Source organism: Loxodonta africana, chromosome 3 (assembly GCF_030014295.1).
Source record: "Loxodonta africana isolate mLoxAfr1 chromosome 3, mLoxAfr1.hap2, whole genome shotgun sequence".
NCBI lineage: Eukaryota > Metazoa > Chordata > Mammalia > Proboscidea > Elephantidae > Loxodonta > Loxodonta africana.
This window is the reverse complement of record NC_087344.1, coordinates 5,714,391-5,733,845: the sequence shown is the minus strand read 5'-3', so window position 1 is coordinate 5,733,845 and position 19,455 is coordinate 5,714,391. Positions and strand designations below refer to the sequence as shown.

General features: G+C 52.4%; 1 protein-coding gene across 12 annotated transcripts in view; it reads right to left on the bottom strand.

The window, feature by feature from the left end:
* The window catches only part of CELF5 (CUGBP Elav-like family member 5), a 49,541-nt gene extending 31,591 nt beyond the window's left edge, over window positions 1–17,950 (bottom strand). For 11 of the 12 annotated variants that reach the window (XM_064280261.1, XM_064280263.1, XM_064280267.1 and 8 more), the window contains exons 1-2: window positions 17,692–17,836; window positions 1,134–1,216 (exon numbers count right to left, since the gene is read on the bottom strand). In XM_064280261.1, the coding sequence (XP_064136331.1) occupies window positions 1,134–1,216; window positions 17,692–17,836 (228 nt within the window). Of the gene's footprint in view, window positions 1–1,133; window positions 1,217–17,691 lie in introns of all 12 variants that reach the window. The other variant, XM_064280260.1, reaches the window with a different exon arrangement.
* Window positions 17,951–19,455: the final 1,505 nt, after the last annotated feature.

Here is a 19,455-nt window from a genome sequence, read left to right as displayed (position 1 = left end):
CCCTGTCATCTAGCTGCTCCTCTCACTGCCCCCCTTGCTGCCCTCAAATGCATCAGGCTCGGTCCAGCCTCAGGGCCTTTGGCCTGGCTGTTCCCCTGCCTGGAACACTCTTCCCACTGTGGTCAAAGTCTGCCCAAGCAGCCCCTGCAACCCAGAGCTGTGGCTCTGTTTGCTCCACGAGGACAAGAAAAAAGAAAAACCCTTGATTTCAGACTTTGCTTTTTGTTTTTGTTTTTAGGTGCCGTTGTGTTGATTCCGACTCATAGCAAGCCCCTGTGACAGAGTAGAACTGTCCCATAGGGTTTTCTGGGCTGTAAACTTTATGGGAGCAGATTACCAGGTCTTTGAACTTCAAGTAGACAACTTTTGGTTAGCAGCTGAGTTCTTAACCCTTTGTTTTCTACGTTGAGAAGTAGACAGGGTCTAGGCTCCTCCTGAGGACCCACAAGGCCTTGCACACCTTGCCCTGTCCCCTCCCTGCCCTCTCCTCCTCCTCTCTCCCCCTTTCTCACTTCACTCCAGCCACACAGGCCTCCTCACTGTTCCTCCAACTTGCCAGGCATGGTCGTGCCTCAGGGCCTTTGCACCGGCTGTGCCCTCTGCCTGGAATGTCTGGCTAATGCTGCCTCAGGATTCAGGTCTTGCCCTGGACCAGGTGCCCTTGTACAGTATGCAACCTGCACCACCACACACAGCAGCTCTGGTGTGGCACACAGGGCATGGCACGCAGTAGGCACTCAATAAATACTCACTCAGGTGATGCTTTCTGTCCCTCAACTCCTGGCACCTTTTTCTGGGTCCAGTTGTTGCTGTTGTTGTTGGGTACCATCGAGTCAATTTCAGCTCATAGCGACCCATGCAACAGAGTAGAACTGTCCCATAGGGTTTCCTGGGCTGTAATCTTTACGGGAGCAGATCGCAGGTCTTTCCCCTGAGGAGATCCTGGGTGGGTTTGAAACACCAATCTTTCTTTCAGCAGCTGGGTGTTTAACCCTTGTGCCACCAGGGCTCCAGTCCTGGGTCCAGAGCCACAGGATTTTCCCAGCTGATCCCAGGAAGTGGGTCAGGGCCACCCCAGGCTGAGAGCAGTCCCTCTGTGCCCTCCCCCCACACAGACACCTGGCAGGACTCACCCCGGGCAAGGTCTTCTGTTCGTGCAGGGCTGTCTGGGCCTTGATGGCAGAGTCCCTGGCACAGTAGGTGAGGAAGGCACAGCCTGGAGGGAAGAGAAATGGGGGGTTAAGAGAGGAGAATGCTGACATGGAGAACGTGCTCAGTGAAAGAAGCCAGACATAAAGGGACAAATATTGTCTGACCCCACTTACATGAAATGTCTGGAATAGGCGAATGCAGAGACAGAAAGCAGATTAGTGCTTGCTACTCTGTCCTGTAGGGTTGCTCTGAGTCACTGTAAGTCGGAATCAACTCAAAGGCAATAGGTTTTTTTTTTTTTTTCTTTTTAGGGCAGATGAACTTGTTTTAATTCTCTTCAATATCGGTTACATCTCAACACAGAGAAAACAAAAATCTTCACAACTGGACCAATAAGCAACAACATGATAAATGGAGAAAAGATTGAAGTTGTCAAGGATTTCATTTTACTTGGATCCACAATCAACACCCACGGAAGCAGCAGTCAAAAAAATCAAATGACAAATTGTATTGGGCAAATCTGCTGCAAAAGATATCTTTAAAGTGTTAAAAAGTAAAGATGTCACCTTGAGGACTAAGGTGACCCTGACCCAAGCCGTGGTATTTTCAATCACTTTTTACTTATGCGAAACCTGGACAATGACTAAGGAAGACCAAAGAACTGACACCTTTGAATTATGGTGTCCTTGTAAAATACCGAGTATACCATGGACTGCCAGAAGAATGAGTAAGTCTGTCTTGGAAGAAGTACAGCCAGAAAAACTCCTTAGTAGCAAGGATGGTGAGAGTTCGCTCACTTTCTTTGGACATATTATCAGGAGGGACCAGTCCCTGGAGAATGACAATCATGCTTGGTAAAGTAGAGGGTTACTGAAAAAGAGGAAGACCCTCAGTGAGATAGATTGACACAGTGGCTTCAACACTGGCTCAGGAATAACAATGATTGTGAGGATGGTGTAGGACCGGGCAGTGTTTCATTCTGGTGTACATCCAGTCCCTATGAGTCCGAAGTGACTCGACTGCACCTAACAACAACAACTGGGCAGGGTAAAGGAGACCTGAGGTGAAAACCGTTATGCACTTGGCTGCTAACTGAAAGGTGGGCAGTTTGAACCCACCTAGAGGCTCCGAGGGAAAAAGACCTGGCAATCTGCTCCCATAAAGATTGCAGCCTAGAAAACCCTAAACGGCAGTTGACCCCTGTCATATGGGGTCACTGTGAGTCGTACTCGACTGGATGGCACCCAACAACAAGAGGGCTGAGGAAGGGGGAAGGGGTGGTTATCGCTTAAGAGGGCCTGACTTTCTGTTTGCGCGGGGAGGGGGGAGGATGAAATGCTTGAGGAAGTGGACGGTCGTGATGGTTGCACAAGGCGGTGAATGTGATTAACGCCACTGAATCGTACCCTTAAAAATGATTAGAACAGCAATTTTGTGTTGTATCTATTTTCCCACAATGAAATTAGAAGAGATGGAAGAGGACACCGGAGCCGCCTTTTTGCGGCGGGGAGGGGGGCAGCTGTTAATTAAATCCGTGGCTGATCCTAGATGAAGGGTGCTAAGATCGCCGGGCCAAGCGGAGGTGGGTGCGCAGAGCAGCTGCTCCAGGGAGCAGCCCCAAGGAGCCAGACAGGCCCCTGGCATTAGGATGGGGAGCAGTGGGCTCTGCCCCTGGCCTGCTGTGTGGCTTTGGGACAGGTGCTACCCCTTTCTGGGCTTCAGATTCCCGCGTCAGAGCAAACCATTGCCTTCGGGTCGATTCCGACTCCTAGCGACCCTACAGGACTGAGTAGAACTACCACGTAGGGTTTCCAAGGAGCACGTGGTGGATTCTAACTGCCACCCTTTTGGTTAGCAGCCATAGCTCTAGCTCGTAACCAGTGTACCACCAGAGCTCAGAGCAGATGGTCTCAAACTGCCGTAGGACAGAACAGCCACGGGCGGGGGCGGAGCCAGAGGGGGTGCGGCTCGGCGGCCAAGGGCAGGGCCAATGAGGAGAGGCGAGGGGCGGGGCCAGCCCTGGGGTGGACCAGAGTGAGGGAGTGAATGGGCGGCTTCCTGGGGTGGGGGGCGTGACAGCGACCAGAGACACCGAGCGAGACTCAGAGGGGCGCAAGAGGAGAGGGCAAGAGAAAGATCAATGAGCAAAGTGTTTGGAAAGCTGTTTCCCCAGAAGTGGTCGGGGGCAGGTTGCAAGATGTTGGGTCTGCAGAGTGGTTGCAAGACCTCCCTAACCTCTGTGGGCCTCAGTTTTGCTGCCTGTGAAATGAGACCATCCTGGTCTGGTGTCTCTCTGACTCTCTCCTTGGGCCTCCCTGTGCAGAGCTCCCTGGAAATAGACCCATGGTGTCTGCTTCCACCCCAGGTAGGAGCTAATTAACGCTTCGTCTTGCTGGGCTACTTGCTGCGCCGTGGCTCTCACCTGGTGGTGGGGAGGGGTCTGCTCCAGGCCTGGAGCCTGAGAGAGGTGGGGGCCAGGCAGAGCTGAGGGTGGTTTCTAGCATTTTTTAAACATTTGTAACTGGGGTATATTACAAACACACCCGAGGAGCCCTGGTGGCGAACCCACCATCTGCTCTGCAGGAGAAAAGACCTGGCAATCCGCTTCCATGAGGATTACAGCCTAGGAAACCCTATGGGGCAGTTCTACTTTGTCCTATAGGGTCGCTATGAGTCAGAATCAACTCAATGGCACAGAACAACAGCAACAACACCAACATACCCCCCAGAACATGTAAGTGTACAATGTAACAAGCAATTATGAAGCATGCAATCAGGGAAGCAGCAGTCAAGAAATCAAACGCAACATTGCATTGGGCAAATGTGCTGGAAAAGGTCACTTTAAAGTGTCAAAAAGCAAAGATGTCACTTTAAGGACTAAGGCGCACCTGACCCAAGCTATGGTGTTTTCAATCACCTCACATGGATGTGAAACCTGGACAATGAACAAGGAAGACAGAAGAATTGATGCCTTTGAGTTGTGGTGCTGGCAAAAATAATATTGAGTATACCATGGACTGCCAGAGGAATGAACAAATCTTGTCTTGGAAGAAGTACAGCCAGAATCCTCCTTAGAAGCAAGGATGGTGAGACTTCCTCTCACATACTTTGGACATATTATCAGGAGGGACCAGTCCCTGGAGAAGGACATCGTGTTTGGTAAAGTAGAAGGCCAGCAGAAAAGAGCAAGACCCTTAACGGGATGGACTGACACAGTGGCTGTGACAGCGGGCTCAGGCATAACAACCATTGTGAGGATGGTGCGGGACTGGGCAGTGTTTCACTCTGTTGTACACAGAGTCGCTATGAGTCAGAACCTACTTGACAGCACCTAACAGCAACAACAATATCTCTCAGGTCAAGAAATAGAACGTGGCAGAACCAGGAGACCCTTTGTTTCCCCCACCCCCATGTCATCACATCCCCTCCCTCCTTCAAAGGTACTTTGGTTATCTTGTGACGGCCACATCTTTGCTTTTCTTTATGGTTTACTATCCTGTGTGCATCACTAATCAACGCATTCGAGGGCTTCCTGTTTTTGAACTTCTATAAATGAAATCATTGCGTGTGTACACTTTCGTGTCTGGCTTTTTTCACCCAACATATGCTCAACAACAGGTGGCGGTGTGTAAAAATACCAGTTGCCGTCAACTCAACTCCAGCTCATGGCAACCCCACGTGGGTCGCAGTAGAAGTGTGTTCCATAGTGTTTTCAGTGGCTGATTTTTTGGAAGTAGATTGCGAGGCCTTTCTTCTGAGGTGTCTCTGGGTGGACCTGAATCTCCAACCTTCCAATTAGCAGCCAAGTGTGCTCACTCTTTGCACCACTGAGGGACTCCTGGTTGTATGGGTCAGTGGTAATTCATTTTTGTTTCTGTACAGCATTTTAGTGTATGAATATACTACAAATTGTTTATCCATTCTCCTGTTGATGAGCATTTGGGTTGGTTGCCCCTGGGGACTATTACAAATAAAGCTGCCATGAACACTGTTGTACAAGTATGTTGATGCACAAAAACATACCAGAGAGTGGAATTGCTGATCACAAAATGGACATATGTTTAGCTTTAATTGATTTTTTCAAACAGTTTTCCAAAGTTTGTTATACCAATGGATACTCCCACCAACAGGATATGAGAGTTCTATTAATGCTTCAACTTCACCAATACTTGGTTTTGCCAGCCTTTTAAATGTTAGTTATCATGATGGGTGTGTCCTTGTACTTCGTTGAGGTTTCAGTGAACATTTCTATACTTATTAATGAGGATGGGCACCTTGTTGCTTTGTAGGAGTTCTTTATATATTCTGTATGTTTATCCTTTTTTAGTTATATGTGATGCAAATGTCTTCCCCCATGCCATGGCTTGTCTTTCCACTCTCTTTTTGGTCTTTCTGTGTTCTGAACTTAATTCGCCTAGGTTTTCAAGAAGGAGCACTGGTGGTGCAGTGGTTAAGCGCTCAGATGCTAACCAAAAGCCTGGCGGTTTGAACCCACCAGCCACTCTTTGGAAGAAAGATATGGCAGTCTGCTTCCATAAAGATTACAGCTTTGGAAACCCTAAGGGGGCAGTTCTACTCTGTCCTATAGGGTCCCTATGAGTTGGAATTGACTCGATGGCAACGGGGTTTTTTGGCTTAGGTCTTCAGAGAAAGGAGATGGGCTAAGACAACGAGCCCCTAAGGCCTGAGAGAAATGAGGCATAACTGGCAAGAAATTGGGCTGTAGGCAGATTAAAAAAAAGAAAAAATCAAGGGCAAAAATGTTTCTGCTGGGATTTTTTTCTTGCCTGTGGCATTCTTGTTTGCAGAACTTGAAGGGTCCTGGCCCCGGGAGGGTAGGGGTGGGGCCCCTAAGCAACCTTCAAGGCCCTTTACCCTCCTGTCTCGGAGGTTTTCATTTCAGCAAGAGGGAAAACCCCGCAGGTCGCTGTCCCTGGTGCTGAAACGCTTTCCGGTAGCCCTCTTGGTCTCTTAGCTTTTCCAGTTAGTGAAGTCTTCACTAACCAGGGGCCGATTAACCCGTAAGCAAGGCATGCAGGGGTTTATTTGTGTTTACTTACTAATCTGTAGAGCACAATTTTACATGGCTTCTACACATCTTTAGTAAGTAAGCATAAGTAAGCCCGTGCGTACCTTGCTTATTGGGTAATCCTTCCCTGAGTGAAGATGTGTGATGTTTACTCCGTTTCTGCATAAGCTTTGACTTACAATCCCCAATCAGCATACCTTTAATAACATTAATAAAGTTCACTGTTTTTTAATACAAATCAGCTTATCCTCCATATAGCACTCATCACTGTTTTAATTACCACACGTAGTGATTCAGTCCTCACCACAACGCCCTCAGGTAGCTGCTATCATTGTCCCCATTTGCAGATAACAGGAGAAGTGATTTGCTCAAGGCCATACAGGCAGTAAGTGGTACTTCCAGGGTGTGAACCCAGGAAGTCAGGCTTAGAGGCTGTGTTAACCCCTGAACAGACTGTACTCGGCATCTTTTCCGAACTTTTTCCCCAAGGACATATGGAAAGGGTCACAGGCCCCTGCCTTACCCCATCTGTCTGAGAGTTTTGAGGAAGTTTGGGGGTGAATGGACTGCTGAAGAGGTCAGGGGTCCTACTTCTGTTTTGAGGGGCCTGGGCTGCTGTGCTCTGGGCAGAGAGCAGAGGATCTGTGTGTGAGGAAGGGGCCTTAGGATTCCCTGGTTAAGAAGTTCCTTCTCTGTGGAGTCTCTACTTGCTTACCTCCAAGGACAGGGAGCTCCCTCCCTCCTTCCCAAGAGATCTATGATGAGGCAGATCTAGTTATTAGGAAACTTTCATACACTGAACAAATCTCTCAGCCTGAATCACAGTCTGTCCAATGCGCATGGCAGATAAGACTCTTGCCCCGAGCCCAGCCCCAAGATCCAGCTCCACACACCAGCCCAGTTGAGGACAAAGGAGCGACTGAGGTGGGATGCTGCAGCCCTCCCTCAGGCTGGCGAGGCAGGGGCTCTGAGGGGATGAGGTGGGTAGAGAGGGCAGTCCCACCTGTGAGAAGCGCTTGACAATCCTGTAATTCCTTTCACATCCACTCCCATTTTTAAGGCCTCGACTTTGAAACCGCCCTGGGCGGGGGGGTCATAGGCACTGCTCACAAATCTCACGAGACCCAAGGAGCAAAGCAGGGATCCATGGGGGGTTCTTGGGGAGCAGGAGATTTACTCAGTGTACAAAATTTTTCTAATAACAAATCTCTCTCATTGGAATTCTCTTGGGAAGGAGAGAGGGAGCTCCTTGTCCCTGGAGGTAAGAAAGCAGAGGTTCCATAGAGAAGGAACTTCTTTACCAGGAAATCCTGAAGTTTCCTCCTCACAAGTAGATCCTCTGCTCTCTGTCCCGAGATCTGACCTTTTATGATTTCATGACTTAAAATTGTAATAATGGTAATAATTGTCGGTGTTGATTGAGTACCAGGTGTCTTATTGGGCATGTCACCATATTAACCCTTTGAATCCACAGATTAGTCCAAGAGAATGACACTATTATTTCTATTCACATTTATATTTTACAGATGTGAAAATGGAGGCACAGGCCATTAAGTTGTTTGCCCAAAGTCACATGGTGATGGGGGTCAGAGGCAGGATTTGAACTCTGGAGGTCTGACTCAAGTTTGAGCCCTTTTCCCCCATAATATCCTCCCTCTTATAAAGATAATAGTAATAGTAACAATAGCTGATTCATTGGGTACTTTCACAGGCCGGTGATTTTGTGGGGTATCCCTCTCAATCCCTACAGGAATCCTATGAGGTGGGTGTTATCACCTTATGAGAGAACTGAGGCTCAGAGGCACAGTGACCTGACTAAGACTGCACAGAGCTCAAGGGGTGGAGCTGAACCCAGGGGTATTTGAACTCATGGCCTTCACTTCTATCCAAGCTGCCTTCTTGGGGTTTTGGTCCCTGGGACGTGAGGCATCAGAGAGACCCATTTGTGTCATCTCATCTGAAAGTTCCCTGTTGTTAGGTGCCATCAAGTCAATTTTCAACTCAGAGCCATCCCATGTGACAGAGCAGAATTGCCTCAGAGGGTTTTCTAGGCTGTAATCTTTATGAAAACAGATCACCAAGTCTTTCTTCCACAGAGGTGCTGGGTGGTTTGAACCGCCAGCCAACATTTTAGTTAGCAGTCGAGTGCTTAACCATTGCACCACTACCCAACAAAATTTTCCTGAACCTACTAATATTTAAAGACAAACGTGGCCCTAGGGACATCTGAGAAAAGGCAATTACGTGCCATCTATAGTCCAGTTTGACACAAATCATTTGATTTGTAGAGATAAATTGAATCATTTTGGGGGTTGCTTAATGATACAGGCCCCTCAAACATGGAACTCTGGCTCCTGAAGGAGATGGAGTAGCATCCACTCCCCCCACGGTAACACTGCGGAAGCCCTCAATGGCCCTCCAGTGTGAGAAGAAGGTGCCCACCTTTACAGATAAGGAGATTGAGGTTCCTAGTGGCCCAGATCACTCACAAGTAGTGGCAGAGTCAAATTTGAACCCAGCACCGCCTGACCCCTAGCATAGTACTCTTCCCCAGCCTACAAGGACACCTCTCTTCCAGCAGAGATGCTGCCCTTGGGGAAAGCGACAGAGATGGCAACAGATCCCTGCTTAGCTCGGGTTCCAGGGGATGACACTCGGATGGATGGGTGATGTGGGGGCTCCCAGGCTGGGGAAAGCAGAGCTGAACACACCACCATGCATGATCAGCTTGGGGCAGAAGGCAGGACACAGAGTGGAGGAGCCCAGGGATGGGTGAGGCTCTGCCTGAGAAGTCAGCGAGGGCTTCCTGGAGGAGGGGCCCTCAGAGCTGGGAGCATAGAGGAACGGCCACCTGTTCTAGGGAGCAGACACAGATGTGATGTGCCTGGTGTCTGGGACCCAGGCTTTCTTGTGTGTGGCTGGAGGTGAGAGATGCCATTGGAGGTGAAACCTGCAGACAGGGGAGAAGAGTTTTGAACGACAGGCAAAGATCGTGAACTGGACTTGGGCTTTCACCCCGACGGAGGGGGGAGCCCTGGAGGGCTGTGAGCAGAGGAGGAACAGGCTCTGACTCAGGTGCTCACGGGCGCCCTCTGGCTGCAGGGAGGACAGACTGTGGTGGGAGGGCGGAGCCAGGGAACCGAGGCGCAGGCGCCTGCACTGGTCCAGGCAGGCGATGATGGGGCTGGACCAGGTGGAGGCAGAGGAGGAGGGAAGAGGACGGATTCGGGATAGACTCTGGAACCAACTGGATCTGCTGATGGAGGGGATATGAGGGGGTCCAGGGTGTCTCCCAGATTCTGTCCTGAGCTCCCGGACGTCTCCCCTCCACAACCACCACGCTGTCCACCAGCTGCTCAAGCCAGAACGTGGTGTCACCTTCAACCAGGGCTTTTCCTCCTCAGCATTGCTGACATTAGGGCTAGATCGTACTCTGTCGTGGGGGCCGTCCTGTGCACTGTAGGATGTTGAGCCGCATCCCTGGCCTCCACCCAACTGATGCCAGTAGCCATCCTACCCAAGTTGAAACAACCACAAATGTCTGCCAAAAAAAAAAAAAGTTGCTGCGAAATCGATTCATGGCGACCCCATGTGTGCCAGAGTAGAACTGCACTCCATAGCGTTTTCGATGGCTGATTTTTTGGAAGTAGACTGTCAGGTCTTTGTTCCCAGACGCCTCTGGGTGGATTCGAATCTCCAACCTTTCAGTTAGTAGCTGAGCGCATTAAGCATTTGCACCACCCAGGGACTAAAATGTCTGCAGACATTGCTAAATGTCTCCTGGAGGGGACAGAATCTCGCCTCCTTCTCCGTTGAGAATCAATTCACTAGATCCTCTCTTCTTTACCTCCCCCTCCAATCAGTTGCCAAAAGCTACTGATTTGACCTGTTAAATATGCCTTCCTCTATTCCCTCCTCTCTATACCTATGCCCTAAATGCCCTAAGCTCAGGATTCATCTTCTTCCACCTGGACCCTGGCCCCACCTCCTCTCTCACCCTCAGTCTCCAGTCCTGCCCTTATTCTTCCTCTACACAGGCCACCAGAAAATATTACCCCCACCCCGTTCTGTTGGTGTCCCTCCCCAGCTCTATATCCCACCATGGCTCCTTAGTGCCCCCAGGTGAAATCCAAGGTCCCCAGCATTTAAGGCCCTGTTCAGCTGCTTTGCTCCCTCCTCCTGGCCTCTTTTCAACATTTCCTCCATGGCCCTTTAAGCTCAAGGAGCCCCTGTCCCCTCGTCCTTCCCCAGATCCACCAGCCCCTTCATGCCTCTAAGCCTTCATTCTTGCTCTGCTTGCCTCGGGAATTCCAGCCTCATCCCTGACAGTCGCTTCTCTCCTCTATATAGTTTCTTTTAATAGACTTAATTTTGTTAGAGCAGTTGAGGTTTACAGAAAGTACTTATATTTTAAGTACATACACTCACTCTTCCCCTGCTCGGTCTCTGCTATTATTAACATCTTGCATTTGTGTGGCCCATTTGTTACAATGGATGAAACAATATTGATACATTAGTCACATTATAACAGATTAATTACAATGTTTACAACTGCTCTGAAAGGTAGCTCTTGTTCCTTCTCTTTTACAATGAGGAAACTAAGGGTCAGAAAAGATGAGGTGACTTATCCAAAACCACAGAAATAAAAAATGGAGCCAGGATTGGAAATCAAGTCTGTCTGACTGCAAAACTGACAACCATTCTTACTCACCAGGTGAAGAGGAAGGAGGTAGATGTTGGGGAGATACTCTCTTCCATCCATCCATCCATCCACCCACCCACCCACACATCCTTCTTTCTCTCCTCTATTCATTTATCCAACCAACTTCTATCCATCTTCTTTCCACCCATACATTCATGGATCCATGGAGCCATCTATCCACCCATCCACGCATCCACCACACATCCATTCACCCATTCATTCATCTCTCCATCCTCCATCTATCTGTCCACCCTCCATCCATCCATTCTCTGTTCATCTATCCATCCACTCATCTATCCATCCTTCCACCCATCCATCCACCCACCCATCCATCCACCCACCTATCTACCACACATCCATTCACCCACCATTCGTCCGTCCATCCTTCATCTATCTGTCCATCCTCCATCCAGCCACCCACCCATCCACCACACGTCCATTCACCCACTGTTCATCTGTCCATCCTTCATCTATCTGTCCATCCTCCATCCATCCACACATCCATTCACCCACCCAACTATCTGTCCATCCTCCATTCTCCATTTGCCCATCCATCTTCTGTCCATCTCCCATCCATTACCCATCCATCCATCCATCCATCCATCCATCCATCCATCCATCCATCCATCCATCCATCCATCCATATATTCACCTCCCATCCATCATCCATCCATCCACCCATCCATCCATATATCCACCTCCCATTCATCCATCCATCCACCTACCCACTCATACATCTATTCATCCATTCAGCCTTCCATCTAGCTACCCAGTTTTCCATCCATCTGTCCACTTATATAGCCAGTGAGTCATTGTCATCCATTTACCCATTGACACCTGCATTTCTCTAATCATGTGTCCATCTATCTACCCATCCCGCAGCCAACTCACCCTCCCATCCCCCCATTCCCTGATGCACTCATTCACCCACATGCTGCACTTCAAAGACAGTCCCTGCCCTCACAGACCTTACATGTGATGATAACCAAGACCCCAGACCAACTGGACAACTCATAAGTCAGTGTCTTCCAAACCCAGCAGTCCCTTCCTCTGGGCCTGGTCACCTTTTTGTCCACAGACAGCCAGCCTCCCAGGATGGCTTTGACACTGATATGTATCCACCATTACATCTTTCTTTCCCTCCTTTAATTCCTCTTCCAAAGTAGGTCAGGACTCAGGCCTACTCTGTGTAGCTTGGGGCTGGTTGTTTCCCCTCTCTTGGCGTCTTCTGCCTGTATCTATGATGATAGGGATGTCCATCTGTCTTGTTCACTACTGTGTTTCACACCCATACTAGGGCCTAGAACACAGTACGTGCTTATGTAAATGACTAAATGAAACACTTTCACCGCCTGGCAAGCTCCTATTCATCCTTCAAAACCCTCCAGGCAGAGTCCCTACTTTCTTCCTTCAGTTTATTCAACTATGCATACCTCCCTCTGACCCAATGGTAACCACTGTGGCTATAGGTGGTGATGTTTAGCTCTGTCTCCACTAGGAGAGGGGGCTCAGAATTCTCTCGCTCTGCACAAAGCAAGGTCCTAAAGAACTTGCAGGAAGTGGATGAATGAATGAGTGTGGTCTTACTGGGTCTTACTGGGTGTTCCCAATGGCCAGGGAAAGACAGGAGCTTATTTCAGGGAAAACCTTCTGGGTCCATCCCCAAGACCAGTACCCCTCAGACAAACCTTGTTAGATGAGCCCCACCAAAGAAAGGGACACTTGGGACTCTCAAGTCCCTTTGGTCCTTTCCTACCAGGGCAAAAACTCCATCTTCCCCTCACCTGAAGGGTCCCAGAGTTAGCTCTCCTCTGGGCCTTTGCACATGCTAGTCCCTCTGCCAGGAACACCTTTCCTTGTCCATAAATTCTTCTCACCTTTCTTCCAGGTCTCAGCTTAGAGCCACACAGTAAACTCAGCTTCCACTGACCGAGTGTGTACCATGTGCTCACCCCTGTGCCAAGAGCCTTAAATCCCATTTCAGCCTTCACCTTTCCCTGTTCCCTCCATCCCCCAGATGGAAGGTGCCACTGGACTCCTTGACTCCACAGGAGGCTACATTGAGGCTGAGGGACATTAAGACACCTGCTCAAGCCAGCAAGACGAAGAGAAACCAGACTTGTCTTCACCTCAAGCTCTTAGCTGCTCTCCTACACTGACTGTCTCCTCCAGGAAGCCCTCCTGGCCTCCATGCCCACAGGGGGAGGGTCTCTGGGTTGTCACTGTTTGTGTATTTCCATCATCACAACCTTGAACTCAATGCCTTGTGACCTCCTAGCTCTCCAGCTGTCCCCTCCACCATGAATGAGACTGGGCTCGGGGCGGGGTGGGGGGAGTTGCGGGAAAGATTTGTATCTGTTTTGCTCAACATTGTTTATCCCAGGCTCCAGTATATGCTCAGCTGCTAACCTAAAGGTTGACTGGAAGAAAGGCCTGGCAATCAGCTGCTATAAAGATCACAACCAAGAAAACCCTATGAGGCAGTTCTACTCTCACACATAGGGTCGTCATGCATCGGAATCGAAGCGACAGCCACATTAGAACAGGGCTTGGCTTACAGCAAGAGGGCAACAAATGTTGGCTAAGTGGGGGGATGGAGCAATGTCTTGCCCACTCCATGTGACTCCCAACAGGGTGCCTGTTCACAGGAGTGGTCACTTATCCAGCCTGAATGGGGGCAGGAGCCCTATCACATCACCTGCGTGGCCTCATAGAAGTCTGTTGAATAAATGAAGAAGGGGGAGCAGGGGAAACCGAGGCACAGAGAGGGGTGTGCCCGGTCTGACGTCACACAGCCTCCAGTAAGGGGCTCACGCCCTCCTCCCTCCCTTGGAAAGTCAGGCCAGCCAGCCTGGCGGCAGGTTCCTCCCTCAGTCCGCCGCCAGGCCGCCTCCCTCGGGCTGGCACGTCAGACTCTCACGCCTCGGAGCTCAGCGTGCTCCCGGCTTCCCCTCCTCCCGCCCAGAGCCCCGCCGGCAGCTGGCGCTCCCATGGAAACCGCAAGCCCCCACCCGGCCTGCCGCACCCCCCCTACCTGTACCGTCCCCCGTCCCCTGGCGCAACCTCCGCTTTAAGACAAATATTGTCATTAACATGCAAATGCATATGCGATTACCATAAACGGGGGCCGCGAGGCGGTGGCAGCGGCGGCCAGGCACGCTGTCGAGGCGCTGTCCCCGGGAAGGGTGGACATTAACATGCACCCCGGGAGGGACGGGGGGCGGCCGAAGCCACGCCGGGCACCATGGCCTCCAAGAGCGCCCAGCCCCCATGGGAGGAGGGTCGGGGGGTCTGCCCTGGCAGGGGCTGGAGGAGGGCGGGGAGGCCCCAATCCCAGCCCCCCCAGTCCCTGACCGAGGCCTGGGGGGCCGTGAGCCCCTCTCTAGAGGAGGCACAGATCTGCCTCTCCCCCCATGCCCCTCTCTCTTTTGCTGTGGGGTGGGGGTAGGGGCTGGGACTCTCCCCGTGTCTCTCCCTCCCCCTGGTCTCTGTGCACCTCTTTGGCAGTTCTCCTCTGTGTGTCTCTCCCTTTTCTGCTCTTTCTCTGTGTCTCTGTCTCTCCTTGCATCTCTTTATCTCTGTCCCTTGTCTGACATTCTCCATCCCTGTCTGCTTCCTCTATTTCTCTTAAAATCAAAATGAGCCAGCGAAGGGCCTGCCCCCTTCTGAGAAGCCCCTCATTCTGGCCCTCTCCCCAGTCCTACCTTCTCCCTCACCTCTGCCCACTCCCAGCACCTAGGGCCTCCCCCTGCCACTCAGCTCCCTGTCTTCTCCTGGCCTCATCACCAGGCTCACTGCACAGACTTTTAGGAACCAAGGCACTCCCACCCACCCATAGCTGTGGCTGTCAGATGTTATAGTCCTCTCCCATCCTCCACGCCATCTTTGGGAGCTCCCCTTCAGTTTGGGGGAACCTGTCATTCGTCATCACACATATCTGCTTCTGCCCCTCTGGGCCTGAGTAGGAGGTGGATGGGTGATGGAGGGACCCACCTCTGGCCAGTCATGGGACAGTATTTGCCCTTCTGGGCTTCAGTTTTCCTTCCACGTGAAATGGGTTGAACCTTACAAGCCCTCCTCAGTGGGGGATCAAAGGAGATCCAGAAGGTGAGACCTTGCAGAGCATAGGGTTAAGGATGGGATAGAGATGAAGATGATGATGGTGGCCGTGCTAGACAGCCCTTCCCAACTGGGGTCAAGGGTGACAGAGACCCCTGGTGGGCGGTTCCACCTCAGCCCCACTCTGCACCCCTTCATCCCCTCCTTGCTCCCCAGCACGTGGGACCCCAGCACCCTTGGCCTGGAAGACTCTGGGGAGGGGGCTTGCTGCTTTTCTCAGGGACTTCTCTCCATCCCCAGGGGTTCACAGCCCCTCGCCCTTGCCCCTCGACCCAGCACCAACTGTGGGTACCCTGTGCCCTGTCGGCTTCCCAGAAACAGAGCAGAATCAGGTAAGTAATAGCTAGAGGTGCCCAGACTTCCCTCACTCGAGGCTCCTCTCCTCCAGTTCATCACCCCACACCTCTTTGGCTGAGGCCCAGAGAGATGCAGCCACTCACCAGGTGTCGCACAGCAATCCCTCAACCCAGGAATCCTTGACATTTGCTGGCCCTGGAGGCCTCCACCCCCAGTGTGTCCCCAGCACTCTCCCCTCAGGTGAAAGCCAGGTCAAGTCCAGCCAGGCCCAGGAAGGTAGGGACCAGGAAGGAGATCTCTTCTTGACCCAAGTGTGCTGGGGCATTGGGTGGGCCCATGCTCCACATGGGCCTTGATTATCTTCATAGTGAAGACCCCCTCCCTGGGTATCCTGCGTCTGGGCTGAGATTGACCCAGGACCCATAGGAACTGGAGGGCGAAGCCCAGCGGACAGCCCGGTCTCCTGGCTGCCTAACTGCCACCCCCCAAGGAAAGATGATAAACGGGAAAAAAGGCCTCAGATCCCAACAGTCTCCAATCAGAAAATTAATTCCGCATTCATCAGGCAGCTCCAGTGATGGTGGGGAAACTGAGGCCTGGACCCAGGTGAAAACTCAGCCGCTGCCCCCCCACTCCTCATCTCTGCGTGTGAGGGGGAGATTTTGAAATGAGAAGGGGAAGAGAATGGCTGACCATGTGGGCACTCCATCTCGCCCACACCCCGTCTTCCCCCCTCCCACCTAGAGCTCACTAACATCCTTTCCATTCAACGTGTGGGGGCCACGTGGGCACCCCCAACCCCCATCGGAATCTTTCTAGAAATGGGCGCTTTAGACATACCGGGGTGGGGGGTGAGTGATGGGAGCGGGGGATGGGGTGCGTGGGAAAAGCCCTCGGATCAGCCAGGGACCCCTGAGCTTGACTCCTGGACCCTCCTAGACCACACCAGGGGTTAAATTCTCCAGGCCTCATTTTTATTTATTTATTAATTTTCTGGTGCTAGTTGATTTTGAAGACGGGTGGGGGATGGGGAGGGGTTTCTTTCCTTCCCCTCCAGGGTTCCAGCTGCAGGGTCTGGCTGAAGTGACAGGCCTGGGCTCCATCCCACCAGACTCTCCCTGTGGCCTGCCTGACTCATCATTCATTCATTCACTTTTCATTCATTCATTCATTCATTCGTTAAACAAGATCCCGTGCTTCCTGTGCAAGCGATGTTAGAGAAAAGGTGGCGACAGATGGGACTGAAACAGGGCCTTGGGCCCTCTCAAAGACCCCTCCAGGGGGTCCACAAAGCCCCAGATGCATCTCCATCTCCGATCCCCAACACCTGACAGCAAACTGTCCAAGTCAGCCTAAATTCAGACACTGGGCCCACAAGCTCAGCCAAGGGCTGGGGCCACAGTCGCCAGACAACCCCTCAGGGAGGCCACCTGCATGAGAATCAGGTGGGAGGGAAGCAGGCCGGGCCTCCCCAGCCCACCTGCCTGCTCTGATGGGCCTGAGGTCGCCCAGGCCTCCCTCCTCCTCCCTAGCCACCCAAGGATTGGGTCTCTGCCCGGTTGGATGGTCCAGGTTCTCATTGTCTTTGGCCCCAGACCCCAACACACTGCTACCGGCTTGGCGGCCAGTTTTAACTTGAGCCAAAGGTGGAGGCCAGGGAGGGGGAGGGCAGGGAAAGGGGGAGGGGAGGTGCTGCTCAAACAGCGATGGTGGGCTAGCGGGTGTGAGAACAGGAGCCTTTTAACGACCCGAACCTGGCACTCTCCACCACCCCCAGCTCCCATGCCCCCACCCCTTCTTTCTTTGTAGTTACCGATCAGCCCTGGGTCCTGGGATCCGCGTCCCTGCCCCGCCGGCCTGGCTTTGTAAAAATGACCCAGGCAATGGAGTGCAAGGTGCAAACTTCGACGACGGGGGTCTGGGGAGGCCGAATGAATGGGGGGGAGGGGAGGGGTGTCGAGGATCCCAGCGGCTTCCCCAGCAAAGAGGTAGGAAAGAGTGAGTGGGGGAGGGAAGGAAGGGTGGGGGTCTGGGGGGAATGGGAGGGAGAGGGAGAGAGAGAGAGACAGAGAAGATGCTGGGTGGGGGGGAGGTGGGAGGTAGAGGGAGATGGGAGAGGAGAAAAAGGAAAGAGAGAGAGAGAGAGAAAGAGAGGAGATGCCGGAAGGTGGGGAGGGAGAGAGAGGGGGCGGAGGAGGGGAGGGGGCCAGCTCCGATCTGTCAGCTGCACCCCCAGAGGGGGGAGGAGGGGGTGGATGGGGGATGATGCTGTGGCAGAGGCAAGTGGAGGGAGGAGGTGAGGAGGGGAGGGTGGGGAGCGAATGTGCCGGAAGGTGGGGTGGGGAAGCCGAGGGAGGGGAGGGGAGGATGGGGGGGGGCCCGGGGCGCCCACCTTTGTGCATGCCCGTGTAGGGGTCTTTGAGCACCGTGAGCTCGTAGATGCGGCCGAACTGCTCGAAGAGCGGCTTGAGGTCCTTCTCGTCCAGGTTGCGCGGGATCTGGCCCACGAACAGCTTGATGGCGTCCAGGTCCTTCATGCCGTCGGGCTGCCCCCCGGGGGGCTCGGGCCCGCTGCTGCCCACCGGCGAGGGCCGCGGCTGCAAGAGCTGCTGCTGCTGCCGGCGCGCCTCGCTCTCCGTCAGGCGGGCCATGGCGGGCGCGGGACCGAGCCGGCGGCGGCGGACTCGCAGCTGGAACGACGGACGCCGCCTCCCGCCTCCCGCCCGCCCGCCCGCCGCGCTCCCCGCGCCTCCTCCCTGCTCCGCCCGCGCCCGCCCGCCAGCATCAGGACCACAAAAGGGCGGCGCCGCAGCGACCCCTGGCGGCCGCCGCACGCCGTGCAGCCTGTCCCCGAGCATCCTCGCGCGCTAGGGGCCGCTTGGAGTCCAGAGGGAGAAACTGAGGCCAGGCGGGCACTGGACTCCAGGGGGCACGCGCTGCCGCTAATAACAGCTGGAAAAACACTACAAATAGCTCAGTCGGATAGGGAGTTTACTAGGTGCTTCTAAGTCTATAACTGATTCCTTAATTACAATACCATCAGCCACAAGAAGGGACACTTTGATAATGTCTACTAGGTGCCAAGCTCTGTCCTCAGGATTTTTAAGTATGTTAACTGTTGTTGGGTGCCACCGAGTCGATTCCAACTCATTGCGATCCCATGTGACAGAGTAGAACTGTCTACGTAGGATTTCCTTGGGTTTTTTTTTTTTTTTTTTAAATCTTTACTAAGGTGGATGACCAGGTCTTTCTCCCCCGGAGCTGCTGTGGGTTCAAACCATCAACTTTTCAGTGAGCTGCCAAGCACCTAGCCATTGTGCCACCAGGGCGCCTTAGAATAGCATCAGCAGCAACAAGAGGGAACACTTTATACTTATTAGGTGCCGGGCACTGTGCTAGGCAGTTTTCAATTTCTAATGCATTTAATAAAAATAGCAATAATTGTAGAAGTCCCTGGGTGGTATAAACAGTTAAGCGCTCAACTACTAGTTGAAAGGTTGGCCGTTCAAACCCACCCAGAAGTGCCTCAGAAGAAAGCCTGGCGGCCTGCTTCCAAAAGGTCACATCGCTGCAAACCCTAAGGAGCAGTTCTCTGCACGTACGGGGTCGCCATGAGTCGGAGCTGACTAAATGGCCACTGACAACAACAAAAACGGTAATAATTGTGTTTATATCAACAGCTACCAGAAAGGACATGTTTATCACACTTGCTTTATGCAGATACTATTCAAACTATTTCACAATGTATTGACACATTTGGGCCAAGTGTTACATGAACTTCAGGTCACGTGACGTCACATCACTCCTGCTCAGAACTCTGCAGACATGTCCCCAAATCAAAGGGAAAGTCCTCCCCACCATCCTCGAGGTCCTGCTCTCCCCTCCTCCTGCTGTCCCCTCGGCTCTCTCCGCTCCAGCCACATGGGCCTTCTCAGTATTCCTCCAACTCACCAGGCATGGTCCTGCCTCAGGGCCTTTGCACGGACTCTCTCAGCATACATTCCCTGGAACACTCTTCCCTCGAGTCTCCTTCAATTTCCTGTTTTTTGCTTCTCTAGAGAACCCAGCCTAAGACAGCTGCTAACTGAAAGGTCGGCCGAACCCACTCAGCGATCTGCTCCCATAAAGATGACAGCCTAGGAAACCCTATGGGCAG